This window comes from Salvelinus fontinalis, chromosome 37, assembly GCF_029448725.1.
Source record: "Salvelinus fontinalis isolate EN_2023a chromosome 37, ASM2944872v1, whole genome shotgun sequence".
NCBI classification, from domain to species: Eukaryota; Metazoa; Chordata; class Actinopteri; order Salmoniformes; family Salmonidae; genus Salvelinus; species Salvelinus fontinalis.
In genome coordinates, this window is record NC_074701.1 from 7,242,606 (window position 1) to 7,260,776 (window position 18,171).

An 18,171-nucleotide genomic window follows, 5' to 3' on the forward strand; every position below is an offset into this window, starting at 1 on the left:
CTAACATCACTACTCTGGACAGTTCTGACTTAGAATATGTGGACAACTATAAATACCTAGGTGTCTGGCTAGACTGTAAACTCTCCTGTAAATCTGTATACTCTCATTGGCTGGTCCTCGCTACATATTCATCGCCAAACCCTGGCTCCAGGTCATCTATACGTCTTTGCTAGGCTCTGCCATATCTCAGCCCACTGGTCACCATTGCAACACCCACCCATAGCACGCGCTCCAGCAGGTATATTTCACTGGTCATCCCCAAAGCCAACACCTCCTTTGGCCGCCATTCCTTCCAGTTCTCTGCTGCCAATGACTGGAACGAATTGCAAAAATCACTGAAGTTGGAGACTTATATCTCCCTCACTAACTTTAAGCATCAGCTGTCAGAGCAGCTTACCGATCGCTGCAGCTGTACATAGCCCATCTGTAAATAGCTCATCCAACCAACTACCTACCTCATCCCCATATTTGTTTTTTTTCTGCTCTTTTGCACACCAGTATTTCTACTTGCACATCCTCATCTGCACATCTATCACTCCCGTGTTAATTGCTAAATTGTAATGACTTTGCCACTATGGCCTATTCATTGCCTTACCTCCTTACTTCATTTGCACACACTGTATCCAGATTTTCTTTTGTGTTATTGACTGTAAGTTTGTTTATCCCATGTGTAACTCTGTGTTGTTGTTTATGTCGCACTGCTTTACTTTATCTTGGCAGGTCGCAGTTGTAAAGGAGAACTTGTTCTCAACTAGCCTACCTGGTTTAATAAAGGTGAAATAAAATAAAATATGCTACTACCGCTTCAAAATATTCAATTTGATCCAGTTTGCTACAGCAGGAAAATAATCCTGCAGCAACAGGAAATGTGAATTACTTTGTGGATTATAATTAATTCACAATTTTGTAGGGGTTGATCCATTTTTTAAGTGGAAATTGACACGTTAACATTTTGGAAAATACAGACTTCAGAAGCCTTTTTAAACCTCAAATACACTACACATTTTACATTTCCTGCTTTGCAGGAAAGTTCTCCTGCAACAGGTTGATCAAATTAAGATCCTACATATGTATTGGCTATGGCATAATAGTTCCAATTGAAGTCATGGAAACACAGGGAATGGTGACACAGCAGAATGACAATCGGCTGAATGATTAGCCGCAGAAACATGAGTCTAACCATCAGATACTCAAAGATGTGTGTTTCAATGTCTGCTCCTGTTCTTCAGTAGCCTCATCCTGGCGCCTCGCTTTAGTCTCCCTGGCACACAGCTACAGATAGTATATACAGTCAATATTTACTTCCTGTATGACATATGCATCTATACTCAGAACTAGAGATAGTATATTGATTAGATATGCATCTATACTCAGAACTAGAGACAGTATATTGATTAGATATGCATCTATACTCAGAACTAGAGACAGTATATTGATTAGATATGCATCTATTGTCACGGTCCTGACCTGTTTTCTGTTAGTTTGTGTATGTGTTAGCTGGTCAGGACGTGAGTTTGGGTGGGCAGTCTATGTTTTCTGTTTCTATGTTGGTTTAAGGGTGACCTGATATGGCTCTCAATTAGAGGCAGGTGGTTTTCATTTCCTCTGATTGAGAGCCATATTAAGGTAGGTGTTTTCACACTGTTTGTTTGTGGGTGGTTGTCTCCTGTGTCAGTATGTATGTTCGTGCCACACGGGACTGTAGCGTTTGTTTGTAGTTCGTGTCCAGGTCTGTTTTCATCGTTTATTTGTTTTGTAGTTGATTCAAGTATAGTTCGTTTTCTGGCTACATCGTGTTTGTTGTTTTGTCGTGTCTTAAATAAATCATGTCATCATACCTCGCTGCACATTGGTCTTCAGATCCCTCTCTGCTCTCCTCGTCTGAGGAGGAGGAGGATTTAGAGTATCGTTACAGAACCACCCACCAAATTACCAGAACCAAGCAGCGGGGAAAAGGGCAGCGAAAGCAACCGCAGAAATCCCAGGATTCATGGACATGGGAGGAGATCTTGAATGGAGAAGGACCCTGGGCACAGGCTGGGGAGTATCGCCGCCCCAAAGCTGAGCTGGAGGAAGCGAGTGCTGAGCGGCGGCGATATGAGGAGGCAGCACGGCAGCGGGACAGGTACGAGAGGCAACCCCAGAATTTTTTTGGGGGGGGTCTAGAGAGGAGTGTGGCTAAGCCAGGTAGCAGACCTGAGCGCACTCCTCGTGCTTATTATAAGCAACGCGTCACTGGTCAGGCACCGTGTTATGTGGTTAAGCGCACGGTGTCGCCAGTGCGTGCCCATAGCCTGGTGCGCTATAGGGCAGCCCCCCGAAAGTGTCAAGTGAGTGTGGGCATCCAGCCGGGGCGTATTGTGCCTGCTCAGCGCGTCTGGTCTCCGGTACGCAGTTTCGGTCCAGGGTATCCTGCGCCGGCTCTGCGTGCTGTGTCTCCGGGGCGCTGGGAGGGTGCAGTGCGTCCTATGCCTACGCTCCGCTCGTACCGGGCAAATATGGGAGTGGAGCCTAAGGGAGAAGTACGCGTAGTAGGCACTAGATCTCCAGTGCTCATCCACAGCCCGGTTCAACCTGTGCCTGCACTCTGGAGGGTACGGGCTGGAGTAGTATGCCAGCCTGGGGGAGTGGTGCCAAGGCTGCGCACCAGAGCTCCAGTGCTCCCCCACAGCCCGGTCCTTCAGGTGCCTTTTAACATCAAGCCTCCTGTAGGTCTCTCCAGCCTGGTGGGTCCTGTGGCAGCCCCACGCACCAGGCTGTCTCTCCGTCTCCTCCCTACAGGTGTGCCCGTCTGCCCAGCAGTGCCTGAGCTGCCCGTCTGCCAGGAGCCTACAGAGCCGTCCGCCAGACAGGAGCCGCTAGAGCCGTCCGCCAGACAGGAGCCGCTAGAGCCTTCCGCCAGACAGGAGCCGCTAGAGCCTTCCGCCAGACCGGATCAGCCAGAGCCTTCCGCCAGACCGGATCAGCCAGAGCCTTCCGCCAGACCGGATCAGCCAGAGCCTTCCGCCAGACCGGATCAGCCAGAGCCTTCCGCCAGACCGGATCAGCCAGAGCCTTCCGCCAGACCGGATCAGCCAGAGCCTTCCGCCAGACCGGATCAGCCAGAGCCTTCCGCCAGACCGGATCAGCCAGAGCCTTCCGCCAGACCGGATCAGCCAGAGCCTTCCGCCAGACCGGATCAGCCAGAGCCTTCCGCCAGACCGGATCAGCCAGAGCCTTCCGCCAGACCGGATCAGCCTTCAGAGCCGTCCAGCCAGGACCAGCCTTCAGAGCCGTCCAGCCAGGACCAGCCAGAGCCGTCATCCAGCCAGGATCCGCCAGAGCCAGCCAGCCAGGATCCGCCAGCCAGTCCGGTGTTGTCCCTCAGTCCGGAGCTGCCGTCCCTCAGTCCGGGGCGGTCCCTAAATCCAGCGGGACCCATGTCTAGGGTTCCCAGTCCAAGGTCGGTGGCGAGGGTCGCCACCTTGAGGAAGACACAGAAGCGGGGATTTATTATGGTGGGATTGGGACAGCGTCCGGAGCCGGAGCCACCACCGTGGTCAGATGCCCACCCAGACCCTCCCCTAGACTTTTGGTGGTGCGTTCGGAGTACGCACCTTGAGGGGGGGGTTATGTCACGGTCCTGACCTGTTTTCTGTTAGTTTGTGTATGTGTTAGCTGGTCAGGACGTGAGTTTGGGTGGGCAGTCTATGTTTTCTGTTTCTATGTTGGTTTAAGGGTGACCTGATATGGCTCTCAATTAGAGGCAGGTGGTTTTCATTTCCTCTGATTGAGAGCCATATTAAGGTAGGTGTTTTCACACTGTTTGTTTGTGGGTGGTTGTCTCCTGTGTCAGTATGTATGTTCGTGCCACACGGGACTGTAGCGTTTGTTTGTAGTTCGTGTCCAGGTCTGTTTTCATCGTTTATTTGTTTTGTAGTTGATTCAAGTATAGTTCGTTTTCTGGCTACATCGTGTTTGTTGTTTTGTCGTGTCTTAAATAAATCATGTCATCATACCTCGCTGCACATTGGTCTTCAGATCCCTCTCTGCTCTCCTCGTCTGAGGAGGAGGAGGATTTAGAGTATCGTTACATCTATACTCAGAACTAGAGACAGTATATTGATTAGATATGCATCTATACTCAGAACTATAGATAATATATTGATTAGATATGCATCTATACTCAGAACTAGAGACAGTATATTGATTAGATATGCATCTATACTCAGAACTAGGTATAGTATATAGATTACATTGATATACATCTATAGTCAGAAGCGGGTGCTCTCTTGTTTCAGCATGCGGATGTTGGTGAAAGATCCACTGCTTCTGTGGTGGTACCCATATCCCTGGTGCTGATCCTCCAGTCACCGCTGGCTGCTGCCACCAGACGACACACTGCTGCTGTGGCTAGAGCCGCTCGAACCGCGGTCCTCAAACACACTCACCTCGATCTGAAGGACAGGAATTAAGGAGTATAGACGAGAGAGAGAGAGAGAGAGAGGGAGAGAGAGAGGGAGAGAGAGAGGGAGAGAGAGAGGGAGAGAGAGAGGGAGAGAGAGAGGGAGAGCCCTCTAACCCTCAAAACATTTACTTTTTGAGGCTTTGTGTTGTCACTTACTCACCAGCAGTCAACTTTGTGGCAACCTATGTCTTCATAAACATCTAACCCTGACCCCTGACCTATAAAGCCGGACCCCTAAACCCTGACCCTATAAACCAACCCCTCACTTCCTATTAAAGTTCTATCATGGTTCTGAGATTAGAAATAAGACCAGCTGTGTAACAATATACCAATTTATTGCTCAAAAGGATACAACTCTCATGCCTCTCTCTATAGGGTCGGTCAGTAATAGACCTCTGGGAGCGTAGATCTTCTCATTCTGCTCCTGGATGTACCCTGAGATCTTCTTCAACATCTGACAGAGAGAGAGGGGAGGTGGAGGGAGATATGAGAGGTAGAAAGACAGAGAGAGAGAGAGAGAGGGAGGAGGGGGAGGGGGGAGGAGAGAGGAGAGGGAGAAAGACAGAGAGAGGGAGGAGGGGAGGAGGGAGGAGAGAGGAGAGGGAGAAAGACAGAGAGAGGGAGAGAGAGAGAGGGAAGGAGGGAGGAGGAGGGAGGAGAGATGAGAGGGAGAAAGACAGAGAGAGAGAGAGAGAGAGAGAGAGAGAGAGAGAGAGAGAGAGAGAGAGAGGAGAGAAAAAGAAGGAGAGATAGAGATGATGTTGCTATGATTGAAAAATTCAATAGGTGAAATGCTAAAGAATCCTTACCCCTCACTCTTACGTTAGCCCCCCCCTCGCTCTTACGTACAGTGGATATATACATTTATTTGTATATCTCCACTGTACACGCAAATCACGGCAAATTGGTTCTTCTTTCAGTCTCGTCTTGGTCATGTTCGTGTATGGTCAAACAAAATCACCATAATAATTGGTTGACAATAGCATCTCCCACAATGCAGGCAATGGCAATCAAATCAATCAAATGTTAAAGGTCACATACACATATTTAGCAGATGTTACAGGTCACATACACATATTTAGCAGATGTTATTGCGGGCGAAATGCTTGTGTTCCTAACTCCAACAGTGCAGTAGTATCTAACTCACAACAATACACACAAATATAAAAGTTAAATAATGAAATTAATAAATATTAGGACGAGCAATGTCGGAGTGGCATTGACTAAAATACAGTAGAATATAATACAGTAAATAGATATGAGATGAGTAAAGCAGTATGTAAACATTATTACAATGACTAGTGTTCCATCATTAAAGTGGCCAGTGATTCCATGTCTATGTATATACGGCAGCAGCCTCTAAGGTGCAGGGTTGAGTAACCGGGTGGTAGCCGTCGAGTGATGGCTATTTAACTGATGGCCTTGAGATAGAAGCTGTTTTTCAGTCTCTCGGTCCCAGCGTACTGACCTTGCCTTCTGGATGATAACAGGGTGAACAGGCAGTGGCTCGGGTGGTTGTTGTCCTTGATGATCTTTTTGGCCTTCCTTTGACATCGGGTGGTGTAGGTATCCTGGAGGGCAGGCAGTGTGCCCCCTGTGATGCGTTGTGCAGACCGCACCACCCTCTAGAGAGCCCTGCGGTTGCGGGCAGTGCAGTTGCTGTACCAGGCGGTGATACAGCCTGACAGGATGCTCCCAATTGTGCATCTGTGAAAGTTTGTGAGGGTCTTAGGAGCCAAGCCGAATATCTTTAGCCTCCTGAGGTTTTCCACCTGACTGTCTGTGGGGTGGACCATTTCAGATTGTCAGTGATGTGTACGCTAAGGAACTTGAAGCTTTCACCTTCTCCACTGCGGTCCTGTCAATATGGATAGGGGTATTCTCCCTCTGCTGTTTCCTGAAGTCCACGATCAGCTCCTCCATTTTGATGACATTGAGGGAGAGGTTATTTTCCTGGCACCATTCCGCCAGGGCCCTCACCTCCTCCTCCTTGTAGTCTGTCTCATCATTGTTGGTAATCAGGCCTTTATACTGTTGTGTAGTCTGCAAACTTGATGATTGAGGCTTGCGTGGCCACGCAGTCATGGGTGAACAGGGAGTACTGGAGGGGGCTGAGCACGCACCCTTGTGGGGCCCCCTGTGTTGAGGATCAGTGAAGTGTAGGTGTTGTTTCCTACCTTCACCACCTGAGGGCTGCCCGTCAGGAAGTCCAGGACCCAGTTGCACAGGGCGGGGTTCAGACCCAGTGCCCCGAGCTTGATGATGAGCTTGAAGGGTAGTATGGTGTTGAAGGCTGAGCTGTAGTCAATGAACAACATTCTCACATAGGTATACTTCTTGTCCAGATGGGATAGGGCAGTGTGCAGTGCGATGGTGATTGCATCGTCAGTGAACCTATTGGGCCGGTAAGCAAATTGAGATGGGTCTAGGGTGTCGGGTAAAGTAGAGGTGATATGATCCTTAACTAGCCTCTCAAAGCACTTCATGATGACAGAAGTGAGTGCCAAGGGGCGATAGTCATTTAATTCAGTTACCTTTTCTTTCTTCGGTAGAGGAACAATGGTGGACATCTTGAAGCAAGTGGGGACAACAGACTGGGAGATTGAATATGTACGTAAACACACCAGCCAACTGGTCTGTGCATGCTCTGAGGCCGCGGCTAGGGATGCCGTCTGGGCCGGCAGCCTTGCGACGGTTAACACGTTTAAATGTCTTACTCACGTATGACATCGGTGAGGAGCAACTGCAGAAACTTGCAGTCAACTGCAGTCAAAACATTTTAGGTGTAGGTGCAAGTTGGACAATTTGTATCCCTAAAATGAAACACACTTTGAAAGGTGGTGACCAATGATCTGCGCATGTACACAGGTGCGCTTCACGCTGCTACAGGATGGTAGCTACTGGACCAAAACAGTGGAGAAGTTTAGGCTTGCGCTTTAACGGTCATGGTTGTTGCGGAAATTGATCCACTACTACTGTTTACTTCGTGAATCTACGTCATCTGAGTCTACCTTTAAACCTAACCTATGAATTGACCCATCACCTGTGGTGATGGTGTTTTTGGGATGTCACCTCTTGCCACCGAGGGGCAGTAATGGAGGACATTACTGCCCCTCGGTGGCAAGAGGTGACATCCCAAAAACACCAACATGTCTCCTAGTTTCCCACGCATAGGATTCTTTCTTTCCCTAACTATAAAACTAAAACTGAAATTAAATAATATCAAAACGAAATAGAGATGTTTTCATAATACTTAAACTAAATTGAAACTAGTAAAATGAATCTGAAAACTAACTGAAACTAAATAATGTCAAATACAAATAAACAAAAATAAAAAATTATACAAAAACACAAAACTATAATAACTTTGGCATGTATGTGTGCACACACAAACACACACACAAATGTACACACACACAAACACACACAGACACACACACATAGAAATACACACACTAGTCTTCCTGGGTGGGTATAGCATATCTCTGTCATCCGTCATCTGTCATTTACTGAGATTTTATTAAACCTAGTATAAATAAACAGCTTTCTTCACATATGATCTCTAGATCTCCATGTTGCACATATCTTATCTGACAAAGATATTAGGAGAGCCGAGCAGAGAGGCCACTGAATGGCAATGAATGTAGTGTGTCTTGACTCACTTCCAGTACTTTTGCATGGGTCTTGATCACAAAAATGCTTACAAAAACAAACTAAACCTTTAATAGAGATTAATTCTGTGTCTCGATTTGCAGTCTGAACTTCAGTATTGTCTCAGTGAAAGAATGTTTATGAGAACGTAACAAAAACATGGAGATGAATGTTATCAGAGAAGAGGGGCAGGCTGGGAGTTTTTGCTCTCTTAACATCTTGTTCCGTCTGACCTAATGACAGGGACACACACAGCTGAGGGGAAGATTAATCTGTGTGTGTGTGTGTGTGTGTGTGTGTGTGTGTGTGTGTGTGTGTGTGTGTGTGTGTGTGTGTGTGTGTGTGTGTGTGTGTGTGTGTGTGTGTGTGTGTGTGTGTGACCGTAGCAGCATCAAGATAAAGGCCAGGTGATTAATACCTTTATCAGCTGTGTTTATGCCTGACAGTCACTTAGATGGAAAACACACACACACACACATATACACACACCACACTAGCATGGAAACACACCCACACACATGCTCAGCCAAAGGCCCTGAGATAAAGTCTGACTGTGTGTGTGTGTGTGTGTGTGTGTGTGTGTGTGTGTGTGTGTGTGTGTGTGTGTGTGTGTGTGTGTGTGTGTGTGTGTGTGTGGCTGTGTGTGTATGTGTGTGTGTGTGTGTGTGTGTGTGTGTGTGTGTGTATGTGTGTGTGTGTGTGTGTGTGCGCGTGTGCGTGTGCGTGTGCGTGTGCGTGTGTGTGTGGCTGTGTGTGTGGCTGTGTGTGGCTGTGTGTGTGTGTGTGTGTGCCCAGCTGATAAGTGGACACACACCAGTGAGCATGTATGAGTGGACAGATTCCTAGGAGTACCCAAGATCTAGATTAACATCTCTGACATCAAAGCACACTGATTACACAGAGCATTTCAGAACAACTTCTGAAAAACCTGACTAAGACAGTTTTCTACTGAAACATTACACTATCAACCCAGTTGAGTTTATTTCCCTGCATCAAATGGCCAGTTTCCAAACTGGTATCAGTGTATCAAACCGGTGTGTGTGTGTGTGTGTGTGTGTGTGTGTGTGTGTGTGTGTGTGTGTGTGTGTGTGTGTGTCTGTCTGTGTGGTGGGGTGTGTGTGTGTGTCTGTGTGGTGAGTGTGTGTGTGTGTGTGTGTGTGTGTGTGTGTGTGTGTGTGTGTGTGTGTGTGTGTGTGTGTGTGTGTGTGTGCGTGTCTGTGTGGTGTGTGTGTGTGTGTGTGTGCGTGTGTGTGTGTGTGTGTGTGTGTGTGTGTGTGTGTGTGTGTGTGTGTGAGTGTGGATGTGTGAGTGTGGATGTGTGTGTGTGTGTGTGTGTGTGTGTGTGTGTGTGTGTGTGTGTGTGTGTGTGTGTGTGTGTGTGTGTGTGTGTGTGTGTGTGTGTGTGTGTGTGTGTGTGTGTGGATGTGTGGGTGGGTGTGTGGATGTGTGGGTTTGTGTGCACCTCACTGATCTAATCCCCCTGGTCTTAGCGTGTATATAAAGCCACATAGAGCATGATCAAACTGAGAGACATGGTTAGGTTGAGGTCAGCAGAGGCATGGCACATCAGCATTGTAGCTATCCACAGGAGCATGGACGGCTAGCGCTGAGTAAGCAATCACTAGCATTAGCGTAGCTTATCCAGCCCTCCATGTTACGTTAGCGTAGCATGTTAACAATAATATGCTACGCAAAGACTCTACGCTAACGTAACATCAATCACAGCAGCTGGATAAGCTACGCTACACTAATGCTAGCATTTGCCCTGGCATGACGGGATATCAATCGCTAAGCTGTCATTAGCACTGACCTGAGAACAGATGTTCCTCTCATTTTATTTTTCTCCCCTCTTCTACTTTTCTCTCTTTCTTTGCTCTCTCAGAAGAAAGGAGTAAAGACCGCATGGATTGACATTCGTTGGATGGAATGAAAGTGGAGAGCGAAGTGTGTCTGTGTGTGTGTGTGTGTGTGTGTGTGTGTGTGTGTGTGTGTGTGTGTGTGTGTGTGTGTGTGTGTGTGTGTGTGTGTGTGTGTGTGTGTGTGTGTGTGTGCGCAACGTGCGTGCACATGTGTGTGTGTATGTGCCCTTAAATTGTGTGCGTATATGTGTCTGTGGGTGTGTGTGTGTGTGTGCATGCATTCTTGCACACGTCTGTATGTGTGTGTGTTCAGTACCTTCTCATAACGTGTCTCCATACAGAGGAAGATGAGGTAGGCTGTAGCGCAGGCCAGACATCCCTCCAGGTAGGACTGGCCTCCCATCTTCTCTGTCTCTGCATAGTAGTTGTTCAACGTCTTCACTGTGTCTTCCAACAGGGTGCGCTCAATCTACACGCACATGAACACACGCAGGCTCATATGCAAGGACAAATACACAAGGACGAAGGCACACACACATATAACATCCACACACACACACACAACATCCACACACACACACACACACACACACACACACACACACACACACACACACACACACACACACACACACACACACACACACACACACACACACACACACCCCACCCCCCACCAGGCACATTCTGTTCTGCCAAAATAAATGTTTGTGCTACCGATTTAGAAACCCATGAGTCACTTGTAGCATTGAAGAATGGCCTAAACAACCTTGAAAGGCTCCAACACATGTGATGTGACAAAGCAATAAGACACACAACATCAGGAAACCAACAACTTACAGCGTCAAATATACCATCCTGTCTGACAGTTCACACTTCATCTGGATAGTCCATCTGTAGATGCTATACAGACTATCTACAGACTATCAGTAACATTTCAACTAACTATCTACTAACCCAACCTTAACCTTTATCCTAACCCTTATCCTAACCCTTACTCTAAACTTAATCTTAACCCTTATCCTACCCTTATCCTAACCCTTATCCTAACCCTTACTCTAAACCTAATCTTAACCCTTATCCTACCCTTACTCTAACCCTTAATCTAACCCTTACTCTAAACCTAATCTTAACCCTTATCCTACCCTTACTCTAAACCTAATCTTAACTCTTATCCTAACCCTTACTCTAACCCTTATACTAACCCTAACCTTAGCCCTTATCCTAACCCTTACTCTAAACCCAACCTTAACCCTAACCTTAGCAAGCAGTTGCTTATTGATAGTATGACCATCTGTAAAGCAGATGGGCAATCCGGACTATCCAAATAAAGTGTGACGAGAGTTGTACTGTCACTGGTTTAAAAACACTACTATGATTCTGTACATTAGTTACACTTGTGAACTCGGAATTAGACATGTGGAGAAGAAATATTCTGGAGGTGTCTGTTTTACTGAGAGAACTGACAGAACTGCATGTAAGCTCACTCTCAAAGCTATCTGTTCCTGAAACAATCCTTCTCCTCCTCTCCCCCTCTCTATCCATCTTCTCACTCACCACCTCTTCCTCTCTTCACTCCCCCTCTCTCTTTAGACTTGCCTGTCTACCTGCTTCCCTCACTCTGTCTCTGTACGTGACATGATATCCCCCGTACTCCCCCTATACCCCACCTCCCTATGTCCCCTCCCCTATACCCCACCTCCCTATGTCCCCTCCCCTATACCCCACCTCCCTATGTCCACTCCCCCCTCCCCTATACCCCACCTCCCTATGTCCCCTCCCCTATACCCCACCTCCCTATGTCCTCTCCTCCATCCTCTATACCCCACCTCCCTATGTCCCCTCCCCTATACCCCACCTCCCTATGTCCACTCCCCCCTCCCCTATACCCCACCTCCCTATGTCCCCTCCCCTATACCCCACCTCCCTATGTCCTCTCCTCCATCCTCTATACCCCACCTCCCTATACCCCACCTCCCTATGTCCACTCCCCCCTCCCCTATACCCCACCTCCCTATGTCCCCTCCCCTATACCCCACCTCCCTATGTCCCCTCCCCCCTCCCCTATACCCCACCTCCCTATGTCCTCTCCTCCTCCCTCCCCCTCCCCCCTATACCCCACCTCCCTATGTCCCCTCCCCTATACCCCACCTCCCTATGTCCTCTCCTCCTCCCTCCCCTCCCCTATACCCCACCTCCCTATGTCCTCTCCTCCTCCCTCCCCCTCCCTCCTCCATATGTCCTTTCCCCCCCTCCCCTATTACCCACCTCCTTATGTCCTCACCCTCTCCTCCCTCCCCTGTACCCACCGCCCTATGTCCCCTACCCCTTCCCATTTACCCCACCTCCCTATGTCCTCACCCTCTCCCTCCTCCCCTATACCCCACCTCCCTATGTCCTTTCCCCCCCTCCCCTTTACCCCACCTCCCTATGTCATTTCCCCCCTCCCGTATACCCCTTATACCTCGCTCTCTCTCTCTCCCTTTTCCAATCACTCTTCCTGTGTGTGTGTGTGCGCGTGTGTGTGTGTGTGTGTGTGCGCGCGCGCGCGTGTGTGTATGTGTGTGTGCGTGTGTTTGTGTGTGTGTGTGTGTGCATGAGTTAGTTCATGTGTGTGCTCACCCTGCTGTCCAGCTCAGAGGGGAACTTAGTCTGGAAGCGACAGGTAGTCCCTTGGCTGTAGTCTCTCTGGATGAATACCTTGGTGGCTACAGACACACTGTGTCTCAACTCCTGTAGGTTATGGAACTATGGAGAGAGAGACAGAGAGAGGGGGGAGATGGGAGAGAGAGATACAGAAAGGGGGAGGGAGAAAGGGGGATCGAGAGAGAGAGAGAGAGAGAGAGAGAGAGAGAGAGAGAGAGAGAGAGGCGGGAGAGAGAGAGACAGAGAGGGGGAAGCAGAGAGGGGGAGAGAGAGACAGAGAGGGGGAGAGAGACAGAGACAGAGGGAGACAGAGAGAGACAGAGAGGGGGAGAGAGAGACAGAGAGGGAGCGTGAGATAAAGAGGGGTAAGGGAGAGAGGGAGAAGGAGAACATCCAGACAATGCAGTACAGTCCCCTTAATGTCTCTCTCAGTGGCTGCAATCGCCTCTCCCTCCATCCCTCTCTCCCTCAATCTCTCTGCCATCCCTCTCTCCATCAGTGGCTCTAAATATCATTTTGACTAACATGGCCTCTCCCTTCGTCCCTCTCAAAGCTGCATTTGTGCAACCGTAAGCAGGCCACTACTCATGAATTTATCATCTCTGCATTATTTCAAGAAGAAAAGAGAATAGAGGAGGAGAGGGAGAGAATAGATGGATGAGAGGAGGAGAGGGAGAGAGAGAAGAGAGGGATGAGAGGGGGAGAAAGAGAAGAGGGGAATGAGAGGAGGAGAGGGAGAGAGAAAAAAAGACGGATGAGAGGGAGAGAGAGAGAAGATGAGGATGAGAGGAGAAGGGGAGAGAAGAGAGAGAGAGAGAGAGAGCGAGAGAGAGAGAGAGAGAGAGAGAGAGAGAGAGAGAGAGAGAGAGAGAGAGAAAGAGAGAGAGAGAGAGAGAGAGAGAGAGAGAGAGAGAGAGAGAGAGAGAGAGAGAGAGAGAGAGAGAGAGAGAGAGACAGGCTCTGACAGCCCTCAGTCAGTCCCGTGAGATTAGTCTTTCTTTCTCCAGCTCAGAATTTTTTTTCCTTCTCCATCCTTCTGTTGCTTGTTTAACACAAAAAGCGTTCTTCTTTTCATTGTGAATGAAGAGGTAGACACAGGAATTTGAATTGCATCAAATACAAAAGATCTTATGAAGCTTAAAATGGAAACTGTAAATGGTATTGTCAAGCTGCGTACTACAGTTGTAGTTCAAGATATTCACATAATTGATGATAGGAAACTGTGTACCATTCCAATTGATTTATTTGGCATTTTATTAAGATCCCCATTAGCTGTTGCGAAAGCAGCAGCTACTCTTCCTGGGGTCCACACAAAACATGAAACATGATATAATACAGGTCATTTAAAAAAAGAACAGATCGAGGACAGAACTACATCCATTTATAAAGGCACCCATAGCCTACATATCAATACACACACAACAGGGGAGAGGCGCTGTGCCGTGAGGTGTTGCTTTATCAGTTTTTTAAAAACAGGTTTGGTGTTCATTTCAGCAATAAGAGATGGAAGGGAGGTCCATTAAATAATGACTTTAAAATACTGTACGCTTTTTTGAATTTGTTCTTGATGTACACCTTGAATGTGTTCTGGATATACACCTTGAATTTGTTCTGGATATACACCTTGAATTTGTTCTGGATGTACACCTTGAATGTGTTCTTGATATACACCTTGAATTTGTTCTGGATGTACACCTTGAATTTGTTCTGGATGTACACCTGAGCTGGTTGCCATCTGGTTGTCATCGTGCTAACCGCGTCACGGGCTGCATTCAAGCCCTCAAGGAAATCCCGCTAGCTTGATAGACAGCTAACAGTGGCAGTTATGCTAGCTGCTACGCCAAGCAGTTCATCAAACCCTTGGTCAGCAGGATCCCTAGACAGATTACAGCGTTCCCAGCAACGGATTACCAACCGCGTTGAGGGATCCAAACTCAAAAGGTAGCTAGCTAGTAACCAATCTTGTTAATTACAACACTTTTTCAGAAACTTTCCAAACTTTCCAAAACAACTCATTCCGCGTTTATAAAAAAAAAAGAAGCATTCATTCATTCATCACGAATACAGAATAAAGTTCTGAAGATCTCATTGGCTTAGGTTTTTTCCTTAGCCAATCAGCAGCTAAAGTCAAACACGTCTAATAGAAGTTACATCACATCATGCACAACGCTTGTCTTTTTAAAACAGGCTACATGGAAACAACCAAAACACAGACTAGTTACAACCCCCCCCCCCACACACACAAACTCCCCCCAAACACACACAACCCCCCCCCCCCCCCCCCCCCCACACACACACACACACACACACAGACACACACACACACACACACACACACACACACTCACTCACTAATTCCATTATTCCTTAGAGAGGACTGATTGGAGAGAACAATTAGACTATTAAATCATTACACGGGGCTTCTGTTTTCTGTCTCACTGTCTGGCTCGCTCCCTCCCTCCTCCCTTCTCTCCCTTCATCCTTCTCTCCCTTCATCCCTCTCTCCCTCCACCCTTCTCTCCCTTCATCCCTCTCTCCTTCCATCCTTCTCTGCCTTCATCCTTCTCTGCTTTCATCCTTCTCTCCCTTCATCCCTCTTTCCCTCCATCCTTCTCTGCTTTCATCCTTCTCTCCCTTCATCCCTCTTTCCCTCCATCCTTCTCTGCTTTCATCCTTCTCTCCCTCCACCCTTCTCTCCCTTCATCCCTCTTTCCTTTCATTGGCCTCACCTCCCATTTCCTTCCCTTCTTCCTCCCTGTTCTGTCTACCTCTGTCTGCCTGACTGCCTTTGTCTGCTTGACTGTCTGCCTGACTGTCTGACTGTCTCTCTCTCTCTGCCTGACTGACTGACTGTCTGTCTGTCTGTCTGTCTGTCTGTCTGTCTGTCTGTCTGTCAATGCATGCACTCACTGTACTGTTTGGACAGGAGTGTCTACTACATGTAACTGCTTTATTTTAATTAATTAATAAACAATTTATCAGATTAGTGGTTAAAAGGATAATATAATATGCCATCACAAAGTGACATCAGACAACCAGGACAGTCATCACACACTGACATCAGACAGCCAGGAAAGTCATCCAATCAGACAGTGACATCAGACAACTAGGACAGTCACCCCATCACAGAGTGACATCAGACAACCAGGGCAGTCACCCCATCAGACAATGACATCAGACAACCAGGACAGTCACCCCGTCAGACAGTGACATCAGACAACCAAGACAGTCACCCCATCAGACAGTGACATCAGACAACCAGGACAGTCATCCCGTCAGACAGTGACATCAGACAACCAGGACAGTCACCCCATCACAGATTGACATCAGACAACCAGGACAGTCACCCCATCAGACAGTGACATCAGACAACCAGGACAGTCACCCCATCACACAGTGACATCAGACAACCAGGACAGTCACCCCATTGAACAGTGACATCAGACAACCAGGACAGTCACCCCATCAGACAGTGATATCAGACAACCAGGACAGCCCCCTATCACACAGTGACATCAGACAACCAGGAAAGTCACCCCATCACACAGTGACATCAGACAACCAGGATAGTCACCCAATCGCACAGTGACATCAGACAACCAGGACAGTCACCCAATGCACAGTGACATCAGACAACCAGGACAGTCACCCATTACACAGTGACATCAGACAACCAGGATAGTCACCCAATCGCACAGTGACATCAGACAACCAGGACAGTCACCCAATCGCACAGTGACATCAGACAACCAGGACAGTCACCCATCACACAGTGACATCAGACAACCAAGACAGTCACCCCATCAGACAGTGACATCAGACAACCAGGAAAGTCACCACGTCAGACAGCGACACCACTACAGGCAAACAGTCAGAGCACATCCCTGCTGAGATTACAACCTGCTAAAAATAACACAGCCACACAGCCTCACACACCCACGCGTGCACACGCACACACACACACACACACACACACACACACACACACACACACACACACACACACACACACACACACACACACACACACACACACACAGAAACATATCTTTGCCTCTGTCCATGGTGCTGATATTTATACGGTGGAGTGACCTCTTGGTGCGTGCACCCATCCGACCAACCAAGTTGGAGTCATGGAGGGACACAGACATACGTTCAAGAAATGTAGCCTTGATCAAGATTCCTACATTGATATGCGTCTTGGATAACGGAATTGACAGTTACTCTTTCTTTGACATTCAGAACATACGGTGGTCTACCGGTGAAAGAAAAAGAGCTACTGTCATTATATTTGTTCGATAGGTAAAATATTATGCAGTTTGCTGCCAGCTGCCTTCTTGCTCTTGATCCCCGTTTTCCGCCGTGTTAAAACGGCCCTCCCGCCACTGAATGATACAATACACCAGGTGTAGGCTACTTCGTTGTTCATTCAAACAGCCCGTATCTCCTCGGTTGAATCAAAGGCACAGCAAGGATAAACTGCATATCGCTATCAGACGAATCAAATGAGACAAAATCAACCTTCCATTCCGTTTCTCTCACAATTAGAAAAATATATACATTTCCATTCATTATTATCCTACACAAGAACGAAGACGTTAAATTAGCCGAAATTCTTACCTCAGTCGACATGTTGCCATGAGACGGTGCAGGATCTGTCCCGTGCTGAAATCGTCTGCTCTTGGGACTGCGCGGCTCGAGCTTCGCGGGAGGGCGGGAACGCACTAGCGAGGCTCGAGCGTGTGTCGTGTGTGTGTGTGTCTGTGTGTGAGAGAGAGAGAGAGAGAGAGAGAGAGAGAGAGAGAGAGAGAGAGAGAGAGAGAGAGAGAGAGAGAGAGAAATGCAGATTTTCTGGGGTGAGTGGTAGGTAATAGGTAATTACAAAACGTGGGTAGTTTATAATTATACCAATGTTGGAGAAGAAAGAGAAGTTCTGAGATATGAAAGTGCATACAGGAGTCTTCAAAGATATGATCCTGTGAAACACTAGATCACTGATTCCTCTGTGTAAAAGACAGAGGTCATTTTTCTTTTACACTTTGTTGTTTCCCACGTTTATTAATAATTAATAGGAAATGCCTGCTTTTCCATCCTTCTCTCCATCAGCTGTAAACAACAACAACATCCAACCATTATCTCCTGCTGTTTCCTTGATAACTCAGTCAAGCACAAAGACTGAGAGAGAAACTTGAGGCAACAATCATCAACAATCAACATTGCTGTGTTCCCGTCAAATTGGACCGATTTGTAAGTTTTCTCTCTGAAAAATGTAGTTAATTTAATTTGATTGTCATAAGGTTCCATGACTTTGTCCACATCTGAACACGCAAAAATACATTTAGATGATTTTCATTACATTTTGGGTGTTTTATTTAACACCTGTGGTGTTCCCTTTGACCGGTCATTAGAAATGAATGTGTGAGACTACAATTAGTGTATGAAATTGAGTTCAGGCACATGCCCATTCATCAGATGGACACACTTCTCAGACCCCCACACGATAAGGTATGTTGATTGTGACAGAAAACACAAACTTAGACTTGCTGGTGCACACACACACACGCACAC

The 18,171-nt window shown here is 47.4% G+C and overlaps 1 protein-coding gene across 1 annotated transcript; it reads right to left on the reverse strand.

The window, feature by feature from the left end:
- Nucleotides 1-3,886: 3,886 nt before the first annotated feature.
- Nucleotides 3,887-17,370, reverse strand: LOC129836032 (golgin subfamily A member 7B-like). Its single transcript, XM_055901779.1, has 5 exons — nt 17,224-17,370; nt 12,580-12,705; nt 10,274-10,426; nt 4,800-4,901; nt 3,887-4,436 (listed from the first exon to the last, which is right to left on the reverse strand). The coding sequence occupies exons 1-5, from the start codon at nt 17,233-17,235 to the stop codon at nt 4,350-4,352; spliced, it is 480 nt and encodes a 159-aa protein (XP_055757754.1). The 5' UTR covers nt 17,236-17,370; the 3' UTR covers nt 3,887-4,349.
- Between the last annotated feature and the right edge of the window lie 801 nt (nt 17,371-18,171).

Coding starts and splice junctions, on each gene's coding strand:
- LOC129836032 (XM_055901779.1), bottom strand. Junction 10,427..12,579: donor CCTCTGAGCTGGACAGCAGG/GTGAGCACACAC, acceptor ATGTGCGTGTAG/ATTGAGCGCACCCTGTTGGA. Junction 4,437..4,799: donor TAGAGAGAGGCATGAGAGTT/GTATCCTTTTGA, acceptor CCTGTCCTTCAG/ATCGAGGTGAGTGTGTTTGA.